General features: G+C 40.5%; 1 protein-coding gene across 2 annotated transcripts in view; it reads right to left on the bottom strand.

Moving 5' to 3' along the window:
- The window catches only part of pcm1 (pericentriolar material 1), a 53,637-nt gene that overhangs the window by 10,438 nt on the left and 15,264 nt on the right, over nt 1–27,935 (bottom strand). The window contains exons 12-29 of one of the 2 annotated variants that reach the window (XM_034187707.1): nt 25,356–25,588; nt 21,765–21,907; nt 19,593–19,722; nt 18,961–19,131; nt 14,919–15,100; nt 14,083–14,271; nt 13,739–13,988; nt 13,477–13,622; nt 13,197–13,393; nt 6,783–6,942; nt 6,383–6,693; nt 4,801–4,962; nt 4,524–4,580; nt 4,127–4,299; nt 3,605–3,733; nt 1,110–1,239; nt 702–764; nt 496–593 (exon numbers count right to left, since the gene is read on the bottom strand). In XM_034187707.1, coding sequence (XP_034043598.1) covers nt 496–593; nt 702–764; nt 1,110–1,239; nt 3,605–3,733; nt 4,127–4,299; nt 4,524–4,580; nt 4,801–4,962; nt 6,383–6,693; nt 6,783–6,942; nt 13,197–13,393; nt 13,477–13,622; nt 13,739–13,988; nt 14,083–14,271; nt 14,919–15,100; nt 18,961–19,131; nt 19,593–19,722; nt 21,765–21,907; nt 25,356–25,588 — 2,924 coding nt within the window. The remainder of the gene's footprint in view (nt 1–495; nt 594–701; nt 765–1,109; nt 1,240–3,604; nt 3,734–4,126; nt 4,300–4,523; nt 4,581–4,800; nt 4,963–6,382; nt 6,694–6,782; nt 6,943–13,196; nt 13,394–13,476; nt 13,623–13,738; nt 13,989–14,082; nt 14,272–14,918; nt 15,101–18,960; nt 19,132–19,592; nt 19,723–21,764; nt 21,908–25,355; nt 25,589–27,935) is intronic. The other variant, XM_034187708.1, reaches the window with a different exon arrangement.

Genomic DNA, 27,935 nt, shown 5'->3' with positions numbered 1-27,935 from the left:
TATTGTGATAGATTTTGAGTGAGAGATCAGCAAAAACAATCCTCTCCTCTCTTTTGCCTTAACACCTGCTGCATCAATGTCACAGCACCTCTCTGAAAAGTTGAGATTTTCAACTTCTAGTGTTCAGAGCGGTCACTTAAAAACAGCCGTCCACTGCATTTTCTTTTTCTTTTCTGGCAGCTGCCAGCGCTCCCTTCTCATTTCGAGGAATTGCAAGGAGAAAAAAAATGCTGGTGCTCAGGGGGGATGGGAGGGCTATGTCCCTGGCAGGGGGAAGTAATCTGTGTTGGACTGGTATCCCATGCTTAGGTAGGTGTAGACTCATTTGATTTGATTCAGGCTATGATACACAAGGATAAACAATAGTCTGATGGAAATGTGAGTGACATTTGGGCTTTTTCCAAAAGTGTTATGTAGTCATACAAGTAATTCAAATCCATTCTCCACTGGCAGGACTCAATGTCCACATACAGCTTCTCAATTTAGTCATCTTACCGTCAGAAAGGGAATGACCTCAGACATGATGGCCTTGATCTGATGATGCAGTTCCTGGGTGTCAATCTGAGAATAACCATCATTACCAGCTGCTTCTCCTGGCAAAAACAAACATCATCACCTTAACAAGACTCTCACTTCAGAGCTCCACGATGGTTTAGGTTTTTGCAGATGCTGCAGTCAGGTGGAGTTCTTTGATTTAGTACCTTCAACTGATTCAGAAGGTGAAAGCTTGGCTAAAGCTTTGTCCAAATGAATCACTGTGTTGCCTGTTAGATCATAGTAAGAGAACAAACAAGGAGATAAATGTTCAAAAATCATTAAGAGAAAATGTCAACTGATGTGACTGTCAGATGTCCACTCAAATTTTCCAAATATTCCTATTGTCAAAATCTTATTTACTAAAGGTAATGTTTAGCTTAGCCATGCAGTACTGGTCTTGTAGTGTGAATAATTTGTATTGATTGTAATCATGAGTAAGTGGTGAAAAAGACAAAAGGAATACCACAACTGACTAAAAAAAAAACAAAACTAAGCCTCACAGAGATATGTAGTGGCAATAAACCTGACCTTATTATTATAGTAAATCAAACAACATGCATTCAGGAATATACCCAGTTCTTCATTCATGAAGGGTTCCAAGTTTGAGGACGTTGACATGGTGCTGTCGTTGTCCAGAGACTCGCCATCCTCGCCCTTCTTCACAGTGTGCTGTACCAGTCTCAAATTCTTCTCCACAACTTCCTGAAAAGTTCAACCATTCTGTTAGAAGTCACATAGAGAGTATGCATCTTAAAATGGTTTCATACTGCAATATCCTCTGATGACAACAGAATACAACCCCTGGCAATAATTATGGAATCACCGGCCTCGGAGGATGTTCATTCAGTTTAATTTTGTAGAAAAAAAGCAGATCACAGACATGATACAAAACTAAAGTCATTTCAAATGGCAACTTTCTGGTTTTAAGAAACACTATAAGAAATCAGGAAAAAAAAATTGTGGCAGTCAGTAACAGTTACTTTTTTTTAGACCAAGCAGAGGGAAAAAAATATGGAATCACTCAATTCTGAGGAATATATTATGGAATCACCCTGTAAATTTTCATTCCCAAAACTAACACCTGCATCAAATCAGATCTGCTCGTTAGTCTGCATCTAAAAAGGAGTGATCACACCTTGGAGAGCTGTTGCACCAAGTGGACTGACATGAATCATGGCTCCAACACGAGAGATGTCAATTGAAACAAAGGAGAGGATTATCAAACTCTTAAAAGAGGGTAAATCATCACGCAATGTTGCAAAAGATGTTGGTTGTTCACAGTCAGATGTGTCTAAACTCTGGACCAAATACAAACAACATGGGAAGGTTGTTAAAGGCAAACATACTGGTAGACCAAGGAAGACATCAAAGCGTCAAGACAGAAAACTTAAAAGCAATACGTCTCAAAAATCGAAAATGCACAACAAAACAAATGAGGAACGAATGGGAGGAAACTGGAGTCAACGTCTGTGACCGAACTGTAAGAAACCGCCTAAAGGAAATGGGATTTACATACAGAAAAGCTAAACGAAAGCCATCATTAACACCGAAACAGAAAAAAAAAAGGTTACAATGGGCTAAGGAAAAGCAATCATGGACTGTGGATGACTGGATGAAAGTCATATTCAGTGATGAATCTCGAATCTGCATTGGGCAAGGTGATGATGCTGGAACTTTTGTTTGGTGCTGTTCCAATGAGATTTATAAAGATGACTGCCTGAAGAGAACATGTAAATTTCCACAGTCATTGATGATATGGGGCTGCATGTCAGGTAAAGGCACTGGGGAGATGGCTGTCATTACATCTTCAATAAATGCACAAGTTTATGTTGATATTTTAGACACTTTTCTTATCCCATCAATTGAAAGGACATTTGAGGATGATGAAATCATTTTTCAAGATGATAATGCATCTTGCCATAGAGCAAAAACTGTGAAAACATTCCTTGCAAAAAGACAGATAGGATCAATGTCATGGCCTACAAATAGTCCGGATCTTAATCCAATTGAAAATCTTTGGTGGAAGTTGAAGAAAATGGTCCATGACAAGGCTCCAACCTGCAAAGCTGATCTGGCAACAGCAATCAGAGAAAGTTGGAGCCAGATTGATGAACAGTACTGTTTGTCACTCATTAAGTTCATGCCTCAGAGACTGCAAGCTGTTATGAAAGCCAGAGGTGGTGCAACAAAATACTAGTGATGTGTTGGAGCGTTCTTTTGTTTTTCATGATTCCATAATTTTTTCCTCAGAATTGAGTGATTCCATATTTTTTTCCCTCTGCTTGGTCTAAAAAAGTAACCGTTACTGACTGCCACAATTTTTTTTTCCTGATTTCTTATAGTGTTTCTTAAAGCCAGAAAGTTGCCATTTGAAATGACTTTAGTTTTGTGTCATGTCTGTGATCTGCTTTTTTCTACAAAATTAAACAACTGAATGAACATCCTCCGAGGCCGGTGATTCCATAATTTTTGCCAGGGGTTGTAGAGGATTTAAAGTTATGTTATGAAAAGCTAAACTACCACCAAAAAGTATTTCTGAAGGCAAACATAATTCTATCAAATTTGAATACAGCACCGCTTGACAAATAAATAAATAAATAAAAATAACAGTTTCATTACAGCCTTCAAGGGAACACCAATAAGTAAGAAAAGAAATGTGTACTGTGGTAAAAGGGCCATAGAGAGACCAGCCAACTAGTTTCTTTTGCACCGACAAGATTTTCAAAAATGACTGTTCGGCTACATTAAATTCAATGACCATGTGGGGCGAAATCTGAACAACCTGAAATACAAGGTATAGAAATCACAAAGGAAACAAGGCTGCGAAGAATGAAAAGTTCAAGCAAACAAGTTAATGACAGTCACCAATGACATATCCCCCTGGTCCCCACAAATCAGTAATACAAAGTGTCGGGGGATCATCCAAGTACACCTTTATGCTAAATGAAATTGGTCAACTGGTGCTTGAGATGTCACGCTAACAAGCAAAAACAGACGGACGGACATGCTGATTGATATACCCACCCCAATAAAAACACAGACAGAAAAAAAGGAATACATCTCTTACTGTATCACTGGTGAGACTCTCACTGGGCGTGAGCTCAGACTGAGATCCTGCAGCCCACGCTCCAGATCCCAGAGGGGGCAACTGGTCCTCGGCTGCCTTCTTTTCTGCCAAATGGTTCGTCACTATATCCTGAGGGAGATGTGAGGAAAGGCAGTCACTACTTATATCAAATTTGTTAAGGATATAAAAAACACATTTGTAGTGCATCTTGGGACTGAGAAAACAATATAAAAGTGTTTTCATTTTGACAAATGCATGTTGCAGACTGTCAGTACTCAGATCATTAATACTCTAAGATTATTACCAGTACTGCCTTTTTAATAGTATACTACTGAATTCTTCTAAGCTACTGACATTATCAGATACTCTCCAGTGAACAGTGGTAATGCAGACCAGGATTCAGAATTCCAGAGATTAATCAGTCAAATAACCACTGTATTTTGCAATAAAAAGGACATTGAGTAAAAAGGCACTTTTAAAGACATCAAGAGGCTTTGATTTCCCAGTCACTGGTGTCTTTACCTGCAGAGAATACAGCGCCCGCTGCCGTAAGTAGTCTGTGTTAAGCAGCTGCAGCTCGTGGAAGAGCTCGATGAGGAAGTGAGGTCGAGACTCGTTTTGAGATATCAAAGTCGCCACCTCAGAGTAAATGGTCTCCCTCAGTGCCTCAAACAGTGAAAAGTCACTACTTGCATCTGCAGGATCAAGATGCGACAGGCTGCCATTAAAAATGTTGCCTTTTCAAGCTCATGAATGTAAACAAAGTTGTAACTGAAAATCCAATTCAAAGCAACAGTGTGTGCAGGGCAAAAGCCTGAGCTGCCAATCAAATTCAGGAGCTTTGCTTTAGACATTAATGACACACGCATGGGGGCACTTTGCAACATGTAAACAACCAAGTGTCACATGTTGCCTTTACCTGGTGCTTCTGTGCATGCAATTCTGTTAGAGAGGAAGGGTGTTCTCCAAGCATAGGCTGTGAGCAAAATGGATTAGAGCGACAACAAAGTCAATAAAAAAAAAATTAAACTGTGAACATGGCAAATGGTCAAAGAAACATTACATAAAGTGTGAAACACAAACATTCTGACACAAGATGAGCTTAATGCAGACATAAATTCTATTAAATTACATATAATAGACAAATGGAACGTGAGCCAGATGCAGAGCCTTTACTACAACTAATTTATCCATACCAGAGGAGAGGTCATTTCGCTTGTTCCCAAGTTTAGCTTTACTGTCTAGTTTCTCTTGAGTCAACTTGTCCAACAGACTCTGATTGAGATCCTTGTGCTGAACCCGAGGTGTTGCCTCCTGGACAAATTCTCCAGAGCTGCTGACGCTGTTAATTTCCTGACCTGAATAATGCAAAATAAATAAATAAAAGCAAAATTGATTGTCAACTCTTTCCAAATTTGATATCTGAAAATAAACACTAAAATTGCATCAACACTAAGGAAACTGATGCACTTTCTAATGACACCTGGGTGTCACAGCCAACTCTGTCAATTTATTATGACAACTTGATAATATGAGTTCACATTACCTGAATTTAAGTACAACATTATGTGTATGTGCGCTCTTGCTTCCAGAATGATTTAACCCAATGGAAAATTTATTGGCACATTAACTACAATGCCCAGATACTGCCAACAGAGCGGTGACTCGACCTTCAATTGTTCTTCAAAGCTCAGTTTTAACAATTACAGTGCAATGACACTATATTAACTAAACATCTCACTTCAAACAACACAGAATTAATTGAGACACCAGCAGATTCCAGAGACACACACACACACACACACACACACACACACAAAAATAAAAAAAATCAGTAATTACATTACAGACTGAAGTGAACTAAAACAATTTTGTTCTTTTTTTTTTTTTGCCTGTGCAACACATCTGTTCTTTTTATCTCCACCCCACTTTTTGATGAGCAGCCTGTAGGGGTGCAAACAAGAGATAGCCTTACCCCATGGCCTGCAAAGTGTAACTACATGGTGAAGTTCTTGTGTACTTGAAATGTGACAGCAAATATGGAATTAAGTAGAAATTGTTGTTTCAAATAGATTTATTAATTTTAAATAAAAAGTGTTGGACCTAAAATATAAACCATAAAGTTCTGCACAAGGTTTCTGGAGGACAGAGTAATTGATAAACTTTTTAATGTTTACAGCTTAATAGAATGGATTCTCTGAACCTTTGTGACAAAGTTGGCTTGATCCAGAGAGATGGGGCTTAAAAATACAATATAGGCTCCTATGAGCTGTGTAAGAGGTACATCTTCTAATGTGTCCTCTTCCAGCTACCCTCGTTACAACTAAGGAGTGCAGAGCTTGCGTTATCTCTCATGTGGTTGTTTTCAAAGACTAAAATTCAAAGTGGATTGCAGATTATGATGAAATTACAGAGCAAGATGGTCACTGACTGAAGGAATTTCTGAGGAAATGTAGGTATGATCCAAATTTGACTCAAGTATTTGCTTTAATCTCTTCAAACATTTTGACTGATTTTCCTTTTCTCATCACTCAACATTTTCACCCTAATACATGAATAATAACTAATTAGAATGTCCCAACTGTCCCGTTGGGTTGTGTAGGTAATAATGCTTAGCCCAGTGAAAGTATCACTCCAATGTTCTAATCAAAAACTTGTATGTGAGAGTGGATACTGTCTGAGCTCTGCAGCAACTTCTTAAGCTGTTGCATTACTGCCCTCTATCCTGTAGGCACACTAAATGTAACAACTGTGGATGCCCTTTATTGCTCTTCATACCTTCACTATTCTTGTTGTGCCCTTTGCTCCACCTGCGACGACTTTTAGTACTTGTCATCTTGTTTCGGGAGGCGAGACTGGCTTGGGCAGAGGCTTTGCGTCCGCCCTTAAAAGTCTTGGTGATTGTTGTCGGGTCAACAGGATCTGGCATACTGCTGAAGCTTTGCTGTGAGGCCTGGTCAAAGCCCTTGCTTCTGGAGTGGTGACTGATGTGGTGGTGCGGGGAAGCGGCAGGCGCTTGGTGCTCTACTTTTGGTGGGTGATGTTGGATGACATTGTTTGCATCAGTGGTGTTGAGCCAGGTAGTTTGTCTGGAGGGTTCACGTGTAAGATAAGCATGTTAACAGGCAATGCTGACGTGATTAAATACTAATGTCTACAGTAACAAGAATACTCTTACTCTTTCTTTGGAGCACAGTTAATAGGAGAGCGCTGCAATGGAGGAGGAAAACTCATGTAATCTGTTTTTATAGAAGTGTTGGGGTCAAACTGCTGGCCCTGGTGATCAGAAGTAGTGTGAGGGAACTCCCCCATGGCAGAAGGGAAGCATGGATACATGCCTGCACAAAGAGGGAAAGAGTAAGAATTAGTGTTTTTTTTTCCTACCCCCCTTTTCAAGAGGCATTTTTGTCTGGTACGACTTGTACTCCAGAAAAAAAGTTAAAAGAATAAACAAATAAATACATAAATCAAGACATTGGCAAAAGATATTCAGGTATCTTCAATCCTTTAAAGGCTGTGTCACACCATGGTGGATCAATGAAACATATGAGGGGCTGATATTAAGTTTGCATTTCCATTTGTTTTTGTCCTACATACGTCCTTTTTTTTTCCCATTTGCAAAATGAGTTGAGTTCCTTGTCAGATAATGTCTGCCAAGTCCATCAAAAAATTTTGTGCTTGCTCAAAATTTTGAGCGGATGTCCGGTGGAAAGCTTTCACTTTTCTTGCACTTTTATTTATTGTTTTGTCCTCTACCTGTTGCTTTTACAATGGTCATGTGCTTATTTCCACAGCTGTCTGATGCTTCAGACTGGGCTTCTGAATGGCCAAAGCTCCTGGAGGGTTTATGAATTCTGTACAAGCACAGAGAGGGCAGTTCCCGATGCAGCGACATGTCACGCGGCTGTTCATTTAGCCAAGGTCATTGTTTTTTTGTTGTTGTTTTATATCTGGATGCCAGTGTGCGCTCTAGATTGTCTTGGTGGAGGAGATGCCACAAATTTGTTTGGTGTCACCACTGCTGCAGTCACACTGAACACCAGCAAAGCTGTCAGTCGGATTCTATCCACATTCGCAATCAGAAATCTGGAAGCCCCACTCAAATCTAGCTTTCCCCAGTGCACACATATGTCTTGAAACCAGGAAAACTGTTCTGCTGACTGCAGCTACCTGTGGAAATGTGATGTGATCTGTCCATCAGAGTTCCAAATCTACAGGATATCAACAGACTATGCGATTTTTGCCAAGGGGTAAAATATTTAAATCCATAATTAATCAGTTTGCTCTATCAGTCATGGTGTGGCACAAGCTCAAAGCAACAGTGTGTAGGTTTTAGTGGCATCTTGTGGTCTGATTGCAGACTGCGTTATTCTAGCACGGGGCACTATTTTGTTTCCAGGGGTCGAAATACATTTTTTAACCTACTTGCACTGGTGGTAGTAACAAAAAAATTACCTGCACCAAAAAAAAAAAAAAAGAAAAAAAAGAAAAAAAAAAGTTATTTGCACAACCAAAGGTCAGTCTTATATCAACCTTAAAACTCCTCCTCTGATGTGTCAGACTCTTCCTCTCTGGGCCCGTACAGCCCCTTTCACACCGGGGCTGCTTCCAGTTGCGTCATGTGTCGTCATGACGCCGCCGCGTGGAAGCAACTCAGTGCCGAGACAAGCAGCTCGATGCCACAACAGCATGAGGGACGCAAAGGACGAAGCAAATCGGACGCCAAAAATTAAACATGTTTAATTTTTGCTTGCGTCCTGTGTTCGACGTAGAAATGAAGTGGTTTCAGCGTAAGTCAGAGCAACAGGACGGTATTCGACATGACTGGAAGCTACACCCTCACAAGATAACGTTACCTGACGCCAATTTGTTTCCCGCTGTGTTCCATTGTTCCTAAAGTATAATTCATGCAGGATTGTTTTTATACCGTGTACACAATGCAGTAAAACTACACGCTCAAAAAAGAGCACAGAAAAAAAAAATGCTGATTGCAGCTGCAGCTCCTCGCTCTTCTTCTCTGACAAAAGTGTTTAAATAAAATCCATAAACGTCCTGCTCACAGACTCATTGCCAGAGACAGGACATGTCCACATGCAGTGAAAAGTCCGGACATCTCCAGTTCACTCATGGACGATTCGTTCACGCGCGCACATGTGAACAATTAAAAGAAAGAAAAAAAAAAAACTGTCTGGCTGCAGGCAGTTAGTTCCTTGTTCGCCCCTCAAACTCTCTCATGTGTGTCAAAAAGGACATAAGTCCTGCTCACGGACTGATTGCCAGCTTCTGTGGTGTCCGGTGGGTTGCGCATGCCGCATACAAGTAGTTGCTGTACTCAAAAGACCAAGATTCCTCGCGGATAGGACATGCGCGGAACACAAAATAATGTTCCTTTCTATGGAGATATCTCGATGTGCGTTTATATGACCTGATATTTGGGTTAGAAAAGGAGTAACCCAGGGGTCTTACTCGGGTTTTTAAAAACCGGAATATGAGCATATTCAGGTTTTTGCCGGTGTTTACATGGCCGTGCGCAACCGGGTTATTGCTAATATTCCGGTTATGAAAGGGTTATTGGCTGCATGTAAATGCAGTCACCGACGGTTCGTTCATGGGCACGCGCATCTTGCGGTCAAAGGAAGAAACTACACTCAACAAAAATATAAACGCAACACTTTTGGTTTTGCTCCTATTTTGTATGAGATGAACTCAAAGATCTAAAACGTTTTCCACATACACAATATCACCATTTCCCTCAAATATTGTTCACAAACCAGTCTAAATCTGTGATAGTGAGCACTTCTCCTTTGCTGAGATAATCCATCCCACCTCACAGGTGTGTCATATCAAGATGCTGATTAGACACCATGATTAGTGCACAGGTGTGCCTTAGACTGCCCACAATAAAAGGCCACTCTGAAAGGTGCAGTTTTATCACACAGCACAATGCCACAGATGTCACAAGATTTGAAGGAGCGTGCAATTGGCATGCTGACAGCAGGAATGTCAACCAGAGCTGTTGCTCGTGTATTGAATGTTCATTTCTCTACCATAAGCTGTCTCCAAAGGTGTTTCAGAGAATTTGGCAGTACATCCAACCAGCCTCACAACCGCAGACCACGTGTAACCACACCAGCCCAGGACCTCCACATCCAGCATGTTCACCTCCAAGATCGTCTGAGACCAGCCACTCAACAATCGGTTTGCATAACCAAAGAATTTCTGCACAAACTGTCAGAAACCATCTCAGGGAAGCTCATCTGCATGCTCGTCGTCCTCATCGGGGTCTCGACCTGACTCCAGTTCGTCGTCGTAACCGACTTGAGTGGGCAAATGATCACATTTGCTGGCGTTTGGCATAGAGAGGTGTTCTCTTCACGGATGAATCCCAGTTCACACTGTTTAGGGCAGATGGCAGACAGCATGTGTGGTGTCGTGTGGGTGACCGGTTTTCTGATGTCAATATTGTGGATCGAGTGGCCCATGGTGGCGGTGGGGTTATGGTATGGGCAGGCGTCTGTTATGGACGAAGAACACAGGTGCATTTTATTGATGGCATTTTGAATACACAGAGATACCGTGACGAGATCCTGAGGCCCATTGTTGTGCCATACATCCAAGAACATCACCACATGTTGCAGCAGGATAATGCACGGCCCCATGTTGCAAGGATCTGTACACAATTCTTGGAAGCTGAAAATGTCCCAGTTTTTGCATGGCCAGCATACTCACCGGACATGTCACCCACTGAGCATGTTTGGGATGCTCTGGACCGGCGTATACGACAGCGTGTACCAGTTCCTGCCAATATCCAGCAACTTCGCACAGCCATTGAAGAGGAGTGGACCAACATTCCACAGGCCACAACTGACAACCTGATCAACTCTATGCGAAGGAGATGTGTTGCACTGCATGAGGCAAATGGTGGTCAGACCAGATACTGACTGGTATCCCCCCCAATAAAACAAAACTGCACCTTTCAGAGTGGCCTTTTATTGTGGACAGTCTAAGGCACACCTGTGCACTAATCATGGTGGCTAATCAGCATCTTGGTATGGCACACCTGTGAGGTGGGATGGATAATCTCAGCAAAGGAGAAGTGCTCACTATCACAGATTTAGACTGGTTTGTGAACAATATTTGAGGGAAATGGTGATATTGTGTATGTGGAAAAAGTTTTAGATCTTTGAGTTCATCTCATACAAAATGGGAGCAAAACCAAAAGTTTTGCGTTTATATTTTTGTTGAGTGTATAACTATAACAGAACTCAGAGTGCAGACCTGCAGCTCAGCACAAGAACAAATATAAACTAGAAGAGAAGTCAGAGTGCACAGTCTGTCTGCAGCCAAACTGTGCACACTGACTTCTCGGTGCAGAGGACCTGCAAGCTGTGTCCTCACCTCCTCTCTGCACCCTGCTACGCGCACCTGACGCAGATATTCCTGCGTCGTCATGAAGCCACAGGAAGCAACTCGAAGCAGGTCCGGTGTGGTTATAAGACAGAGTTTAAGGGAAGAGCAGCAGCAGCAGACAGTTTTTTTCCCACGTGCGCGCGTGAACGAATCGTCACAGCAACTTGCTCCATGTGTGAGAGTCATAAAACACAGGGAAGATGAACACAACACACTGGAAATTGTTTTTTCCCCCTTATTTATTCCTTTATTGGTTCATTCTACTGGTGCTTCTAGTTGATAAAACTTAGATAAAGTTTCTTGCACCACTGCAAGTGCAGTATAAAATTACGTGCACCGCTCAAATAATACATGCACAAACTAGCACATGCACGTACTATTTTGAGCTCTGGTTTCCCTTTATGGTTTCACTTTTTTGGAGATGGATATTCATGGTTCTTTTTCTTTTCTTGTGATAAACAAGAAGTATGATCCCCCATTTCACAAAATGAGTGTTCCTAAAGCCCTTGCCCCAACAAATAATGAAGGATGAATAATGAGCCACATAGCATATTTTTTGTTACAAGTCCAGTTATTCAACAATCGTGGGAGAACAGAGGCTCTGAGAGGCTCGTAGAGGCAGATTAATCATTTTCTGTCAGAGCTTGGATGCTGAAAACACCTCTAATCACTTCTGGAATCACAGAGGACATTTCCTGTCTCTGTCCCATGTGTTGAGGTGGAGAACATATTTGGAACAGCTTAAAAGATAAGTATTTGTAATGTTTTTATTCTTATAGCTTTGTAAAAAAAAAAAAAAAAAAAACAGTTACATGTTCATTCCTTCTTTTTAAGCAGCTGTAAAAGTATGTTTATGATAGATTCATCATCTTGTTATAATGGATCAGACAAGCTCCGCTGTGTGTGCGCACTAATGTAATGACTCTCACTCAAGACGAGCATTTACGCAAAACACCAGTTTGCAAAAGAGTGATTTTGCAGTCAATAATGGAAGAACACAAAGCTAAAAGTTGGATCACGATGTCAAAATGACTGTGTTTAAAGCCACGGAAGAAATAAAGCCAGCAAGAAGAAGCGCAGAGGTGACTGTCCAGGAACCCGTGGTTTGGTTCTCGCTGGTCTGGTGCATTTAATGACTCTGGAACATAGGTGAACAGCAGGCTGGTGCACGGATGCACACACCAGCCGGACAGTACTGGAGCATATATTTTTGGACTGCATTTAAAAAATGTGACATTTTGAATGGATGCTGTGAATTGAAAACCGACAATTTAAAAGGGACCAAGTGTGAGAGGGCTGGAGGTTTGGACCAAACCCATACCTAAACGTGCTCCAACAGTGCGTTACATGGCGCTACATGGATCATATGTGGCTTGACGTGGATCATATGCGATGACACAAGCCAGTCAAGGCTGGGCAGGGCTCAAATGACAGGTAAGTCGTGGCTCACTAGAGGCTGATACCTGGCACAAGTGAGGTACAGAGAAGCACATAGAGGCGCCTTAGTAGCGGATATGTGATAGCTTAAAACGTGGATTATTCTTCGGTTAATGGCTGACACACCCATGCGTGACTCATTATTCATGGCTTATTATTCTGTGGGACTGAGATTTAAACTTGTTAGCTTGCACTAGCAAAAATTAGTGTGTAGGGAAGCAACTATTGATTCCTCCTCTTTCTTCCTTCAGTCTTCTGGTCGTGCTCCAAAATGCAAGGGTGGAGTAAGTATATCCTTTTTGGGCATCAGTATTAATATGGCAGCCTCCATGAGGAGCACCCCCAACCCCCTGTAGATATAAAGGGTTCAAGTTTAACAGAACGTATGGATTCATTGTTAACAGTTAATTATACACCAAAGAATGGCCGGTAATGAATGCTGTGCCCCATTTCTGCAAATAACACCTTACATCATACATACTGTAGCTTTAATATAAATTTTCTCCCCTTTTGCTTTATTTTGTTGTTGTTAAACAGCAGAGTAGTGAGAGAGAAATAATTTGGAAAGAGTACTGACTTAGAACAAAGGCTCCAAGTTACCATCAAACTGGACGCTACGCAGTTGCATCGTATAAGACCTAACACGGTCTCTCCTTCCTTATTAGAGGTTTCAGCTCTCTTAATTCCAATTCTACCATATTTTGTACAAAACTCAAAATGGAGGAGGTTAATAAGTGTGTCTTACTTGAAGGGACTGGAGATGCGGCTGCAGCAGGAATGTTGTTGGCTGAAGGGTGCACGATAGAAGGGAATGACATGAAGACACATGGAGCAAATGGGGGACAGGAGCTGGATTCTTTACATGAGGACTGCCAACCTGCTGGTGAAGAGGAAGACTGCTGCTGCTGCTGAAGCACAAGCTCATTTAGGACTTGCTTCAGTCTGAAATAAGTAAGAGAAATATAGAAAGTTAAATCTGACAAATTCATGGTGGTTTGCCATTTTATGCATGTTACAGTTTTCACCTTTGCACGTTGTTTTGTTGCCAGGCCAGCTGCATATAACACTGGTTGAGCTGATGCATGACCAGCTGGACCTGCGGTGAGGTCATGTTGTTGGGCAACATATTGTACTGTCCAGTCAGCAGGGTTTGCAACATACATGACAGAGTCTGTGGAAGGAGAGACATACCATTTATTTACTGTCATTTTATAGTTGTGAAATGACTGCATGATTATTTCAAATCAAGCCCAGGATTGTTCTGCAACATTTGTCTTGTAAACTAACCTGTTGGTCTTGTAAGAGTGTTTGACACATGTTGGTGCTGAAGTCCAGCTGTCCCTGCATCTGACTGACTTGCTCTCTCCAGTGGTTTGAGCTTTCAGTGAAGGAGAGCTCAGAAGCCCAGCGCAGATTCTCCTGCCGTAGAGTTGGTCCATGCTGGCTCCCAGGCTGCTGCTGTTTAGTATTAGCTTTGACATGAACTGATGGGTGAACACTGGGCTCATCCGAAAAAGCTGGTGGAGGCTTCAGGTTGCTGCATACACAGAAATGTGAGTGTATGATTGTAAAACAATTTTTTAATGTCAGTAGGGGATATTTACAGAATTTCACCAGTGAATTTGTCCCACCTTCCTTGATTCTTCCTACTGCTGAAGGAGCACTGGTTTCTGCTCGGTGTGTAGATGTGAATGTCTTCATCGGAGCTGCTCTCAGCACACACTTCCTGATCCTCGTCCTCTTCTGCACGATAGCAATCATCATTATTGTCATCCTCATCATCAGGGCGGGAAGGTGAGGAACCCCAGGTAGCCATAGTCCTAATGACAAAAGTTAAAAACAACCCCAATTCATTCTCTGGAACAACCTTTTCATTGTCTACAATGGTCATGCTGCATTCACATATCTGCAATAGAAATTCAGCTGCATCATCATTACAGCGGCATCACTGTAACAAGGGACAATAATTTACTTAACTGAAAGATAGGCGTTAATGATTTGCAAACTCTGGCTGCAATTTTCCTTAAAAAGTCAACTGTTTGAGATGTTACAGCTTAATTTCTCCCCAAAATATCACACGTTATTCCCATTTACCACATATGAAACCAGGTTTGTCTACACTAAAATAGTTAATTTCTCACAGTTTGTCCTTAGTGATCAAAGCAAGATGGGGGGTGGGTCTCTCACAGCCGAAAGTAGCGCAATTTTCCATCGTCTTCATCTGCATTACCTGTTGCTTTATTTGTTTTTAATGCATCTTAAATCAGAAGGAACCTCCTCAGGATGTGGATGTGGCTCCTCTAATGCTCCCTCCAGTTCACCATGTGGGAATGCACAGCAATGTCCTGGCCCTCTCAGGACAAAACCAGCGCCCCACACATTTGGTCTTGAGCGGGACAACCCCAACACTGTATCCGTGTATTAAAAATCAAAAGAAACTTTAAAATGCAAAAGGACGGTGTCCTACCTTTCATCTCTACTGACAGACAGTGACGGTGTAGCCAGACTTTCCTGGTCCTCAACCCTACAAGGAGAGTCACAGAGGCCATTACGCCTCTGGTGTTCAGCCATCAATGACTCCAGGTGCTTTCTACGCTGGCGTAGTTCCTCACGTAGAATCTGGTGACGACGGATCTTTGACCAAAGCTGCTGACAAGGACAGATGGGAGAGTATGACAACAATTAGGCACAATATGTAGAAATATTTTGATATTTGACAAATAGTTGAAAATTTGCTAATAATAAAATTGGACAATTGCTTCCTGAACACTTTGGACTGCATTTTATTAATTTTGGGTTGCTGATCTCAAAAATCAAGTTTAATTTTCCTATCGCATGCCCTGTTGTACACGTCACCTGTTTTTTCCATGTCCGAAACATATTAAAGCCTCATTTCCACTGAGCGGTCTGTGTCGGAATGGTTAAGTCTTGCATTTCCACGGCCAGCAGTACCCTTTTCTTTGGTGGGCAAAACATGTAGCGGTCGACATGCACATCACCAAGAGTGCGTACACTGCCACGTGGCCTCGCACCCTCCACACGGAGTCCACACAGGGTAATTTAAAGTTTTTTAAAGTTTTATTTTTGTCTTTCTGGATCACAGGATTTATTTTCATCGTGTGCAGAATGCTGAAGAGTTGAGTTGAGAAACCACCGTTTCTTCAGTCATGACAAGGAATTAAAGTATTTCCAGACATTTTCCAAAATAAGGATGCTTTATGTGAATACGTTTTCATCAGTTTGTGATGATGAGTCTGACTGAAACAATGTAACAGGTAAGCTTATGACTTTAATATTTACTCAGTGTGTGAATGGTTTCAATATTTGAAACAGTATGAACTGTATGAATGGTTGCATGATGACTGCAGAACTATGGACTATGTTGTGTGAATCTCATCGTGAATTGGCGCTATATAAATTAATAAATTTGAATTTAAATTTTTTTTGCAGCTTTCACGACTGAGCCAATCGATGGACAGCAGCGGGTTAGCACCTCCCTTCTGTTACCATGAATGTGGAAATGCACAAATAGGGTGCTGTACCGACCCCCTCAGTGGAAATGGAGCTTAAGTCAACTAATACAACCCCTGGCAAAAATTATGGAATCACCGGCCTTGGAGGGTGTTCATTCAGTTGTTTAATTTTGTAGAAAAAAAGCAGATCACAGACATGACACAAAACTAAAGTCATTTCAAATGGCAACTTTCTGGCTTTAAGAAACACTATAAGAAATCAAGAAAAAAAAAATTGCGGCAGTCAGTAACGGTTACTTTTTTAGACCAAGCAGATGGGAAAAAAATATGGAATCACTCAATTCTGAGGAATAAATTATGGAATCACCCTGTAAATTTTCATCCCCAAAACTAACACCTGCATCAAATCAGATCTGCTCATTAGTCTGTATCTAAAAAGGAGTGATCACACCTTGGAGAGCTGTTGCACCAAGTGGACTGACATGAATCATGGCTCCAACACGAGAGATGTCAATTGAAACAAAGGAGAGGATTATCAAACTCTTAAAAGAGGGTAAATCATCACACAATGTTGCAAAAGATGTTGGTTGTTCACAGTTAGCTATGTCTAAACTCTGGACCAAATACAAACAAAATGGGAAGGTTGTTAAAGGCAAACATACTGGTAGACCAAGGAACACATCAAAGCGTCAAGACAGAAAACAAAGCAATATGTCTCAAAAATCGAAAATGCACAACAAAACAAATGAGGAATGAATGGGAGGAAACTGGAGCCAACATCTGTGACCGAACTGTAAGAAACTGCCTAAAGGAAATGGGATTTACATACAGAAAAGCTAAACGAAAGCCATCATTAACACCTAAACAGAAAAAAACAAGGCTACAATGGGCTAAGGAAAAGCAATCGTGGACTGTGGATGACTGGATGAAAGTCATATTCAGTGATGAATCTCGAATCTGCATCGGGCAAGGTGATGATGCTGGAACTTTTGTTTGGTGCCGTTCCAATGAGATTTATAAAGATGACTGCCTGAAGAGAACATTTAAATTTCCACAGTCATTGATGATATGGGGCTGCATGTCAGGTAAAGGCACTGGGGAGATGGCTGTCATTACATCATCAATAAATGCACAAGTTTATGTTGATATTTTGGACACTTTTCTTATCCCATCAATTGAAAGGATGTTTGGGGATGATGAAATCATTTTTCAAGATGATAATGCATCTTGCCATAGAGCAAAAACTGTGAAAACATTTGTTGCAAAATGACACATAGGGTCAATGTCATGGCCTGCAAATAGTCCGGATCTTAATCCAATTGAAAATCTTTGGTGGAAGTTGAAGAAATGGTCCATGACAAGGCTCCAACCTGCAAAGCTGATCTGGCAACAGCAATCAGAGAAAGTTGGAGTCAGACTGATGAAGAGTACTGTTTGTCACTCATTAAGTCCATGCCTCAGAGACTGCAAGCTGTTATAAAAGCCAGAGGTGGTGCAACAAAATACTAGTGATGTGTTGGAGCGCTCTTTTGTTTTTCATGATTCCATAATTTTTTCCTCAGAATTGAGTGATTTCATATTTTTTTCCTTCTGCTTGGTCTAAAAAAGTAACCGTTACTGACTGCCACAATTTGTTTTCCTGATTCCTTATAGTGTTTCTTAGACCCAGAAAGTTGCCATTTGAAATTACTTTAGTTTTGTGTCATGTCTGTGATCTGCTTTTTTTCTACAAAATTAAACAACTGAATGAACATCCTCCGAGGTCGGTGATTCCATAATTTTTGCCAGGGGTTGTATAATGCTATCAGTCAGAGTATGACTGGACATGCAGTCAGTGAAGGCGCAATGAAAATGCTGTCTTAAGCATGCTTACTGATGTTAAAAAAGACAAGCTACAAACACAGCTCACATTTACAGACTGTTTAGAATCAAGTGGTTCTGACAATACCATGGTGAGCATATGTAACAATAGAACTTAACTGGTTCAAACTAAAATAAAAGATGTGTTAGTCTCATTATGCAATTAAACTGTATGTAGTTTAATGATTACATTCAGTGAATTTATTTGAATGTTTCTTCAAACTGCTACATGACGATACAACAATTCTAATATTTCTATGTTCAGCTTTACATTATCGATCACAATCTCAACCTTTTTTTCCTCCTGTAAGCTATACAATTGTAAATACCATCATCTTCAGTCTGATCTTGTTTATAGATTCTCCTCCCAAACTATGTTTGTGTCTTAAGTAAAAGGTTTGTCGTGTTGCACTTTGAAGGAAGCACATTCACTCTAGATATTTTTCATAGTACCCGGTTCTGTAATTGGCCATTTCATTTAAAGAGGAACAATACCAGAAGACAGATGTGTTAGTTAGTTTAAAGAACAAATTCTTGTTGGCTACCCCGTGAGGAGATTCATGATTAACGAGTGAATTAACTGTCTGAAAACAGTTAATGTTTATGAAGAATTAAAAGTGCTTTGTGTCCATATGCACAGCAAATGAAGCGCAGCTCTGCATAACAGCTCTAGCTGCAATACCTGGATGAAATTTGCTTTGTTGGTCAAACCTCCCCACACACCCACACCCACACACTTGAGTTGAATGGCCAGGCATGCCTGTAAAAACTATATCAACATCTGGTAAACTTTCTGAAAACTGTGCACGTGCAAAGAACATGCATGTCTGTGCTATCATCTGGTCTCACTGTTCTGTGCACCTCTGTCACTCGGTTAATTTGAAATTATAATTTATCATAGCCCTGGTAATTAATTTAATGGTGGCCAAGCAGTGAGTGCACTCTTCTCCAGAGCGAAAGGTTGCTAGTTCAAGACCACCACTGCCTATTCGCCATCTAACTTGGAGCTGTGTCAGGCATCAAAGTTGTGCCAAATCAACATGCAGATCCATATCTGCTATAAGCATGATATAAATCAACACTATGTAAGATATATAAACCGAGAGAAAGAGACTCTTACTTTGGCCTTTGTTGAGAGTGAGTCATTTTGTGTGTTGTGTGCATGCAGCAAGTCACCTCATTGTCAGTGACAGATGCCATAGTAGTTGCTTCTGCAGGAGATTTCACCACAGTTGAATTGATTTTGGGTCTCGAAGAGGAAGAAGCCTGCACAGTGGCTGGAGTTGAAACAGTAATAGGAATCTTGTTGAGCAACACAGGCTGGCTCACTGTGCTGGAAATGGATGACTGAAAATGACAACATAGGAGAGTTTACTAAAAGAAAAAAATTGTTTTTCTTAAATCTTGCCCCATTTCCTGAGGCTTTTTGTTTTGTTTTACAAAGAGCATAATACAAAAATAAATAATTATTTTCTTTGCTGCTATTTACAAAGTGAATTTGTGCCCTGTGACAAAGTACACCAAATATACTAAAAACACTGTATCCTTATTCCATGTTACTTCAATGGTGATTAAACTTTTTCCGTTTCATAACACACACACACACTTGGGAGAGGCATCACATTGTCAGCATCATGCTTAAAGAGAAGTACAACTTCTATTTTCTGGGGTTGGGGCAAACTCTCACAAATTGCAGTAGTATGTACGTTTAGTAACAGTGCATTCACAACGCTCAGAATTAGACATTCTGAAATGTACCAAATAAGAGCGCCCCCCCAAACTCCAAAGGTCATGTATATGCAAACTACCTGGAGGTCGGGGCAAGCCCACTGGATGTCCTGGATTTTGCCCTGGATTTCAATGAGTCTCTGGCGTTCTTCTTGGAGCTGTTTCAGCTCCACTTTTTGCTGATGCAGCTTCTCTTCATACAGTTTCTCTCTTGTGGTCAAACAGTTTTGATGGGATGAAAAATTCATTCAGAGTCAGACAAAATAAAAAGCAAACAGAATTTTCAGAATATTAATTATGCCAAACTAATGTACAGGATGTCACACTTTTTACATTTTACTAAATTCATTTGTTTAAATGGTGAGGAGGTTCAAGCATCAATTCCTGTTGGCAACAGCTGTGGTAAAATAGTGTTGCAAATCCTCTTTTGAAACTATATAGTGTGAATGTAATGGCCCGGTCACACGGCATTAGCTGAACGAAGGAAAAACGTCCCAAAGTCACAAATCGTTGAGAAAAAGTGGACAAATGAGCCTGGACTTCTCCCATTACAGAAAAGCCTGCGAGTATAAAAGACTGAAATGAAACCAACAGAAGAAAAATGAAGTGAACGGCGACCTTGACGCTTATAAACAAAATCAAAACGAAGCATCGGTGTGTGATCATTTCTGCAGCGAGTCTGCGCTGTCCACAGTCACCTGCAGCAGTGTTGTCTTAGTAATGTGCGCGCACACGCACATCTTTGCCAGAGACATTGGGGGGGCTGGAGGTTGAACAAAGTTGGATGACAAACGAAACCCTGATGATACAGGAACTACGCAAACGATGAGGAACTGTCAAGACAGAAAGCAAAACGAAATATGGACGAATTGAGGCCGTCGTCAGGATTTATTCACATTTTTCAACAGTTTGAAAATTCTGACGAAGTGCCAGCTACAGAAATGAAGCTGGACTATGGTTAAATGAAGTCTCTGAAAGTCAACGTAAGTCCAGATTGCTTGTTTTGTTTTGATGCCCATTGTTAGTGCCGTGTGACTGGGGTTTAAAATAGCAGAATTTTTCTTTAGTAGAGCACAAAATATGCAAATACATTTAGATAACCGAAAAACAAACTTGCCAATGAGCCACAATTACTAAATAAAATATAAGTAAAACACTTATATTTAACTAATCTAGAGGCTGCTGGACTTGAGCCATGTGGGTACAAGCAGCCAACATGTTTGGAATGACAATCACAAAGGCATGAAAAATGAGACTTCATGTGGACCAGCAGTTTTTCCAGAACTTTGATTCATCAGTTGCAACAAACACACAAATGTTTGATAAATACCTTTTTTCCCCTCTTTTTTTGTGGGCCTAAACATTTTAAAAGGTCATCCTTATAAATTCAGAACCTCTTCTGTACAAAGCTGAAACATGAGGGACCTGTTGTTGACTGCCTTGGTTCTGCATGGCTAAACATGATCCTACATTAATGAACTGCTCACTAGAAGACTCTAGTATAATTTGATCAGGGCCTGTCGTCTGCTGCACATAAAAGACCAAAATCTAAAAGTTACGAGATTTTTTACATTCATGGTCCCCAAATTCTGAAATGTCCTCCCCTTTAAGCATGACCTTTGTGGACTCAGTCAATGCTTGACAACCAGCTAACAACTTATATTTTGAAACTTGCCAATGTCTAATGGCACTTGTTTTGAAATTGTGTGATTTTTGTGTCCATTTTAATATTTCCTACAATTTATTGTGAAGTGCTTTGTGAAATCTGTTCGAGAAAGTAAGTCCTTATAGGCCCTAAGGCCAGGGCGTAAAGCGAACAAGAGTCCATATCTCCCATTGGACCAGATAGAAGTCATCACAAGTTACTTCCAGGCCAAGGCTGGTACCCATTTACAGCTGGGTGGACTGAGACAATGCAGATTAAATGTCTTGTTCGAGGACAAAGACAGGTAGGATGAGCGAGATCAAACTCAGGTCTACATATTGACAGACTAGGTCCTTATCCACTGAGGTACCCGCTATGCTTATGTTCCAGAAAGGTGCTACAAGAGTACATTGTTACTTATTTACTTGCTTGTGAAGCCTGTGCAAAATGTCTGAGAAACAGAGGCATAATGAAAGTACCATACAAATAAGACAGCATGTAACAGTAAATGTTTCTGTAAGGAAAGCAAGCGTTAAAATAAAACGATGTCAGAAAATGCCCAAATGAGCCCTCTCACCAATATATGCATTTACATAATATACCACACCTGGCTTTGCTAGAAAGAGTGAAATCTCTGGGATCTTTATTCGCTCTGGCTCCTAATGGCCTCGCCACAGAACTTCTGATATTATTTGGCGGTTGGTGTAAAACTTCATCTTCATTAGCTGTTGTGCCATCTGTGTCATCGCTCTGAATCCAGACAGAAACACATTGTTAACAAAGAGTTCTGGGGGTGAAGATGAACCTAAAACTCAATGCTTCACTAATAGAAAATATTTGGCAGACAGCGTCTTCGTTTTTGGTGAAGAATGATGAAGTCAAAAATCTCATGAATAAGGCTTTATAACATTTATCTCATTCTGACAATCATGATGCATGAATAAGTGTTCAACAGTACTTCCATTTTTTTATGATGGCATATTTAGGGCCACTGTAGGCTTTAAAAAAAGCAAGGGGGTGTTACTATTTGGAAGGAAAATAAAAAATCCTAAGTTGTAAATTTGGCCTTCAGATCTTCAGACTTAAAAATAGTCATTGCATCGTATAGTCAGTATCGCTCTATGTATTGTGGTTGTGTTTTGATCACAAACGGAAGCCAGAAAGGACATTTCTACCACACCAAACATGAGGTCCGTGAGAACAGTGGCAAGCAGTTGGAAGAGGTTTTTGAAGCACCTAAAACATTTAAATCAAGTGTTTATCAAAGGTCCCACCACAAATTAATAACTTCATAATCTCAGACTGCCCACCACCCGTATTTTTTAAAGATACATTGGTCCGAAACATCAGTGGTTCCCAAACTTTTTCTGCAGCACCTTTCATAGATGATATATTTTGAGCCCCCCTCTCACAAACATACACATAATCGATATCTAGATAAAGAACGTGCGCAATTCAATTGATGGGTGAAATCGTGATACATCTCGCTCCGTGCTTGCATCGATTTTTTCCCGAGGCACATTGAACACACCACCACTGCTTCGGGTTGTGTTTTGATCATGCATGGAAGCCAGAAAGCACATTTTTACCACATCAAACATGGAGATCCGCAAGAACAGCGGCAAGCGGTTGGAGGAGGTTGTTGATGCACCTAAAACATTTAAATCAAGTGTTTGGAGATGCTTTGGCTTATTTTTTAAAAAAGATGGGAAACTTGACAAGACGCAGGTCGTTTCTAAAGAATGCTGTGCTGCTAAATCATACGGCCACTGCTGCTCCACTCTGATTCCTCAGATTGTAAACTGAAACCAGCAAAACTGGTGAGAAAAATATCTCAAATTACTTTTGCCAAAGCCGTACTCTGTCAATGACTGACTCACTTTAAGTCATTCACTGAGAGTGATGTCTTATTGTTTACTGTACTGTTTAAGATCTGGCAGTGTGATGGAACCGATTCCTGTTCTTTAATGCTGATTGTGGTAAATTTGCTGCTTATAAGGAGTAAAACATCCTCTGCCTCCAGCAGAATCAAAAGAAGAATACCATAGTACCATAATGAGTTGGCGTTTCTTATTTTCTATTTAGATTTTTGGTATAATTCCTATCATGTTGAATCACATCGTATGACATTGTGAGGAACTGAGTCACCATCAAATATATATATATATATATATATATATATACACACATATATATATATACATACATACACACTCTGAGGAAAATACATATTTGAAGACCCTGCAATTTTGCAAGTTCTCCCAGTTAGAAATAATGGAGGGGTCTGAAATATCATCATCATCTTAGGTACATGTCCACTGTGACAAACAATCTAAAAAAAAAAAAAAAAAAAAAGTCGGAAATCACAATGTATGATTTATATATATATATATATATATATATATATATAATTTATTTGTATGTTACTGCTACAAATAAGTATTTCAACACGTGAAAATCAATGTTAATATTTGGTACAGTAGCCTTTGTTTGCAATTACAGAGGTTAAACGTTTAGTGTAGTTTTTCACCAGGTCTGCATATACTGCAGCAGAGATTTTGCTCCACTCCTCCATACAGATCTCCAAATCTTTCAGGTTTGGAGTTTCAGCTCCCTCTATTGAGTTCAGGTCTGGAGACTGGTCAGGCCACTCCAGGACTTTGAAATGCTTCTTACGGAGCTCCTCCTTAGTTGCCCTGGCTGTGTGTTTGGGGTCATTGTCATACTGGAAGACCCAGCCATGACCCATCTTCAATGCTCTTACTGAGGGAAGGAGTTTGTTTGCCAAAATCTCCCAATACATGACCCCATCCATACTCCCTTCAATACGGTGCAGTCATCCTGTCCCCTTTGCAGAAGAACACCCTCAGAGTATGATGTTTCCACCCACATGCTTCACGGTTGGGATGGTTTTCTTGGGGTTTTTCTCATCCTCTAAACATGGTAAGTGGAGTTGATTCCAAAAAGCTCTATTCTGGTCTCATCTGACCACATGACCTTCTCCCATGCCTCCTCTGGATCATCCAGATGGTCACTGGTGAACTTCAAACGGGCCTGGACATGTGCTGGCTTGAGCTGAGGGACCTTGCTGCCCTGCAGGATTTTAAACCATGACAGCATCATGTGTTACTAATGTAATCTTTGTGACTGTGGTCCCAGCTCTCTTCAGGTCACTGACCAGGTCCTCCTGTGTAGTTCTGAGCTTTCTCAGAATCATCCTTACCCCACAAAGCGAGATCTTGCATGGAATCCCAGACCGAGGGAGATTGACAGTTATCTTGTGTTTCTTCCACTTTCTAATAAATAATCATAACAGTTGTTGTCTTCTACCAAGCTGCTTACCTGTTGTCCTGTACTCCATCCCAGCCTTGTGCAGTTCTACAGTTTTGTCCCTGGTGTCCTTAGACAGCTCTTTGGTCTTGGCTATGGTGGACAGGTTGAGGTGTGATTGATTGAGTGTGTGAACAGGTGTCAAGTTCAAACAGGTACAATTAATACAGGTAAAGAGAGCAGAATAAGAGGGCTTCATAAAGAAAAATTAACCGGTCTGTGAGAGCTAGAATTCTTGCTGGTTGGTAGGGGATCAAATACTTATTTGCAGCAGTAACATACAAATAAATTATAAAAAAAAAAAAAAAAAAACACATACATTATGATTTCCGGATTTTTTTTTAGATTATGTCTGTCACAGTGGACATGCACCCAAGATGAAAATTTCAGACCCCTCCATGATTTCTAAGTGGGAGAACTTGCAAAATATATATATATATATATATATATATATATATATATATATATATATAGATATAGAGAGAGAGAGAGAGAGAGAGAGAGAGAGAGAGAGAGAGAGAGAGAGAGAGAGAGAGAGAGAGAGAGAGAAATACAAACCACAAACACTTCTTCCAAACTTCACAGGATGTTCTTTAATACTGTAACTTATGCAAAACTACAACTTCCTACTGAACAAAATAACATGCATAATGTATCCTTTTATTCATTTCTCATAAACCTGTCCTTATTCTGCTAGCAGTGCTCAAGCATGATCAGTGTTGCCAGATACAGCTGATTGTTTCCAGCCCTAAAAGGCTGTTCAATATATATTTTAACTGTCCCAGTTGCATAGTGTATCATAAAAAGCAATGCAGACAAAGGATACTTAAAAATTCCACAGCAACAAACCGTTCATTGTGTGCCCTACCTGAACCATGGCCACCAGCTCCTGCAGCTGCCGCAGTTTCTGCTTCGCTGCCTGTCGGTGAACCTTTTGGACAAACTCTGCGTCGTTCCCAAAGCTACTTCTCCGACTGGACCCAGATGCATCACTGTCTGCAGGCATAGGCTGTACAACTTCATCATTATCAAGACCATCTTCAGCTTCCTCATCGTCATCATTCACCTGATTATAGGGCGTGTCCCTGTTATACTGGCACTCTGATGGGGAGCAAAGAGAGAAATGCAGTTTGAGCCCCACAATAAAACAAACTACCATTTACAAATGTGTCTCAACACACTTCAGATGTTTGGATACCCCTCATATTTAATCAACAAAACCAGCCTTTATACAACCCCTGGCAAAAATTATGGAATCACCGGCCTCGGAGGATGTTCATTCAGTTGTTTAATTTTGTAGAAAAAAAAGCAGATCACAGACATGACACAAAACTAAAGTCATTTCAAATGGCAACTTTCTGGCTTTAAGAAACACTGTAAGAAATCAGGAAAAATAATTGTGGCAGTCAGTAACGGTTACTTTTTTAGACCAAGCAGAGGGAAAAAAAAATATGGAATCACTCAATTCTGAGGAAAAAAATTATGGAATCATGAAAAACAAAAGAACGCTCCAACACATCACTAGTATTTTGTTGCACCACCTCTGGCTTTTATAACAGCTTGCAGTCTCTGAAGCATGGACTTAATGAGTGACAAACAGTACTCTTCATCAATCTGGCTCCAACTTTCTCTGATTGCTGTTGCCAGATCAGCTTTGCAGGTTGGAGCCTTGTCATGGACCATTTTTTTCAACTTCCACCAAAGATTTTCAATTGGATTAAGATCCGGACTATTTGCAGGCCATGACATTGACCCTATGTGTCTTTTTGCAAGGAATGTTTTGTTTTCGCTCTATGGCAAGATGCATTAGCATCTTGAAAAATGATTTAATCATCCCCAAACATCCTTTCAATTGATGGGATAAGAAAAGTGTCCAAAATATCAACGTAAACTTGTGCATTTATTGATGATGTAATGACAGCCATCTCCCCAGTGCCTTTACCTGACATGCAGCCCCATATCATCAATGACTGTGGAAATTTACATGTTCTCTTCAGGCAGTCATCTTTATAAATCTCATTGGAACGGCACCAAACAAAAGTTCCAGCATCATCACCTTGCCCGATGCAGATTCGAGATTCATCACTGAATATGACTTTCATCCAGTCATCCACAGTCCACGATTGCTTTTCCTTAGCCCATTGTAACCTTGTTTTTTTCTGTTTAGGTGTTAATGATGGCTTTCGTTTAGCTTTTCTGTATGTAAATCCCATTTCCTTTAGGCGGTTTCTTACACTTCAGTCACTTCAGTTTCCTCCCATTCCTACCCCATTTGTTTTGTTGTGCATTTTCGATTTTTGAGACATATTGCTTTAAGTTTTCTGTCTTGACGCTTTGATGTCTTCCTTGGTCTACCAGTATGTTTGCCTTTAACAACCTTCCCATGTTGTTTGTATTTGGTCCAGCGTTTAGACACAGCTGACTGTGAACAACCAACATCTTTTGCAACACTGCGTGATGATTTACCCTCTTTTAAGAGTTTGATAATCCTCTCCTTTGTTTCAATTGACATCTCTCGTGTTGGAGCCATGATTCATGTCAGTCAACTTGGTGCAACAGCTCTTCAAGGTGTGATCACTCCTTTTTAGATGCAGACTAACGAGCAGATCTGATTTGATGCAGGTGTTAGTTTTGGGGATGAAAATTTACAGGGTGATTCCATAATTTATTCCTCAGAATTGAGCGAGTCCATATTTTTTTCCCTCTGCTTGGTCTAAAAAAAGTAACCGTTACTGACTGCCACAATTTTTTTTCCTGATTTCTTATAGTGTTTCTTAAAGCCAGAAAGTTGCCATTTGAAATTACTTTAGTTTTGTGTCATGTCTGTGATCTGCTTTTTTTCTACAAAATTAAACAACTGAATGAACATCCTCCGAGGCCGGTGATTCCATAATTATTGCCAGGAGTTGTAATACCAAATGTTTTAAATGATGCTCTTTCACCTCAAAGGAGCAAACAGATTTTCACAAATGGTAAAGTACCATAATCTAAAAAAGGCATCCTCAAGTGCTGTCCATCCCCTGCCAGTAATGTGTACCACATCATTCAACTAGCTTCGTGTCATCTTAAGCACTTTGGTAGATAAATGAGGACATATTCGCTGAAGCATGTCTTTTTTTCTTCTGATACAGTATCTGGAAAATAAAAACAACCAGCTGTGTTGCTAAACCAACCACAATAAAATTGTGATTGTGGCAAGTAGAATATTGGTAGTTCCGCTTTCAAAATGACGTACAGATGTCACAGTATTGAAGAGGACGTGCTATAAACTATAGCTCAGCTATAAACCTTTTTCAGAAACTGTCCTCATTTGTGCCGATCGGTGTTTACATCCCACCTCAGGCATGCATAATGGCGGAGCTACAGCAGCTCGCTGACTAGATCATAGACGTGGAGAAAAAGTATCCAGACTAGGATTTTAACAGAACAATTCTCACCTCAAACTTCA

Source organism: Thalassophryne amazonica, chromosome 15, assembly GCF_902500255.1.
Source record: "Thalassophryne amazonica chromosome 15, fThaAma1.1, whole genome shotgun sequence".
Classification (NCBI taxonomy): domain Eukaryota; kingdom Metazoa; phylum Chordata; class Actinopteri; order Batrachoidiformes; family Batrachoididae; genus Thalassophryne; species Thalassophryne amazonica.
This window is presented reverse-complemented; position numbering and strand designations above follow the sequence as displayed.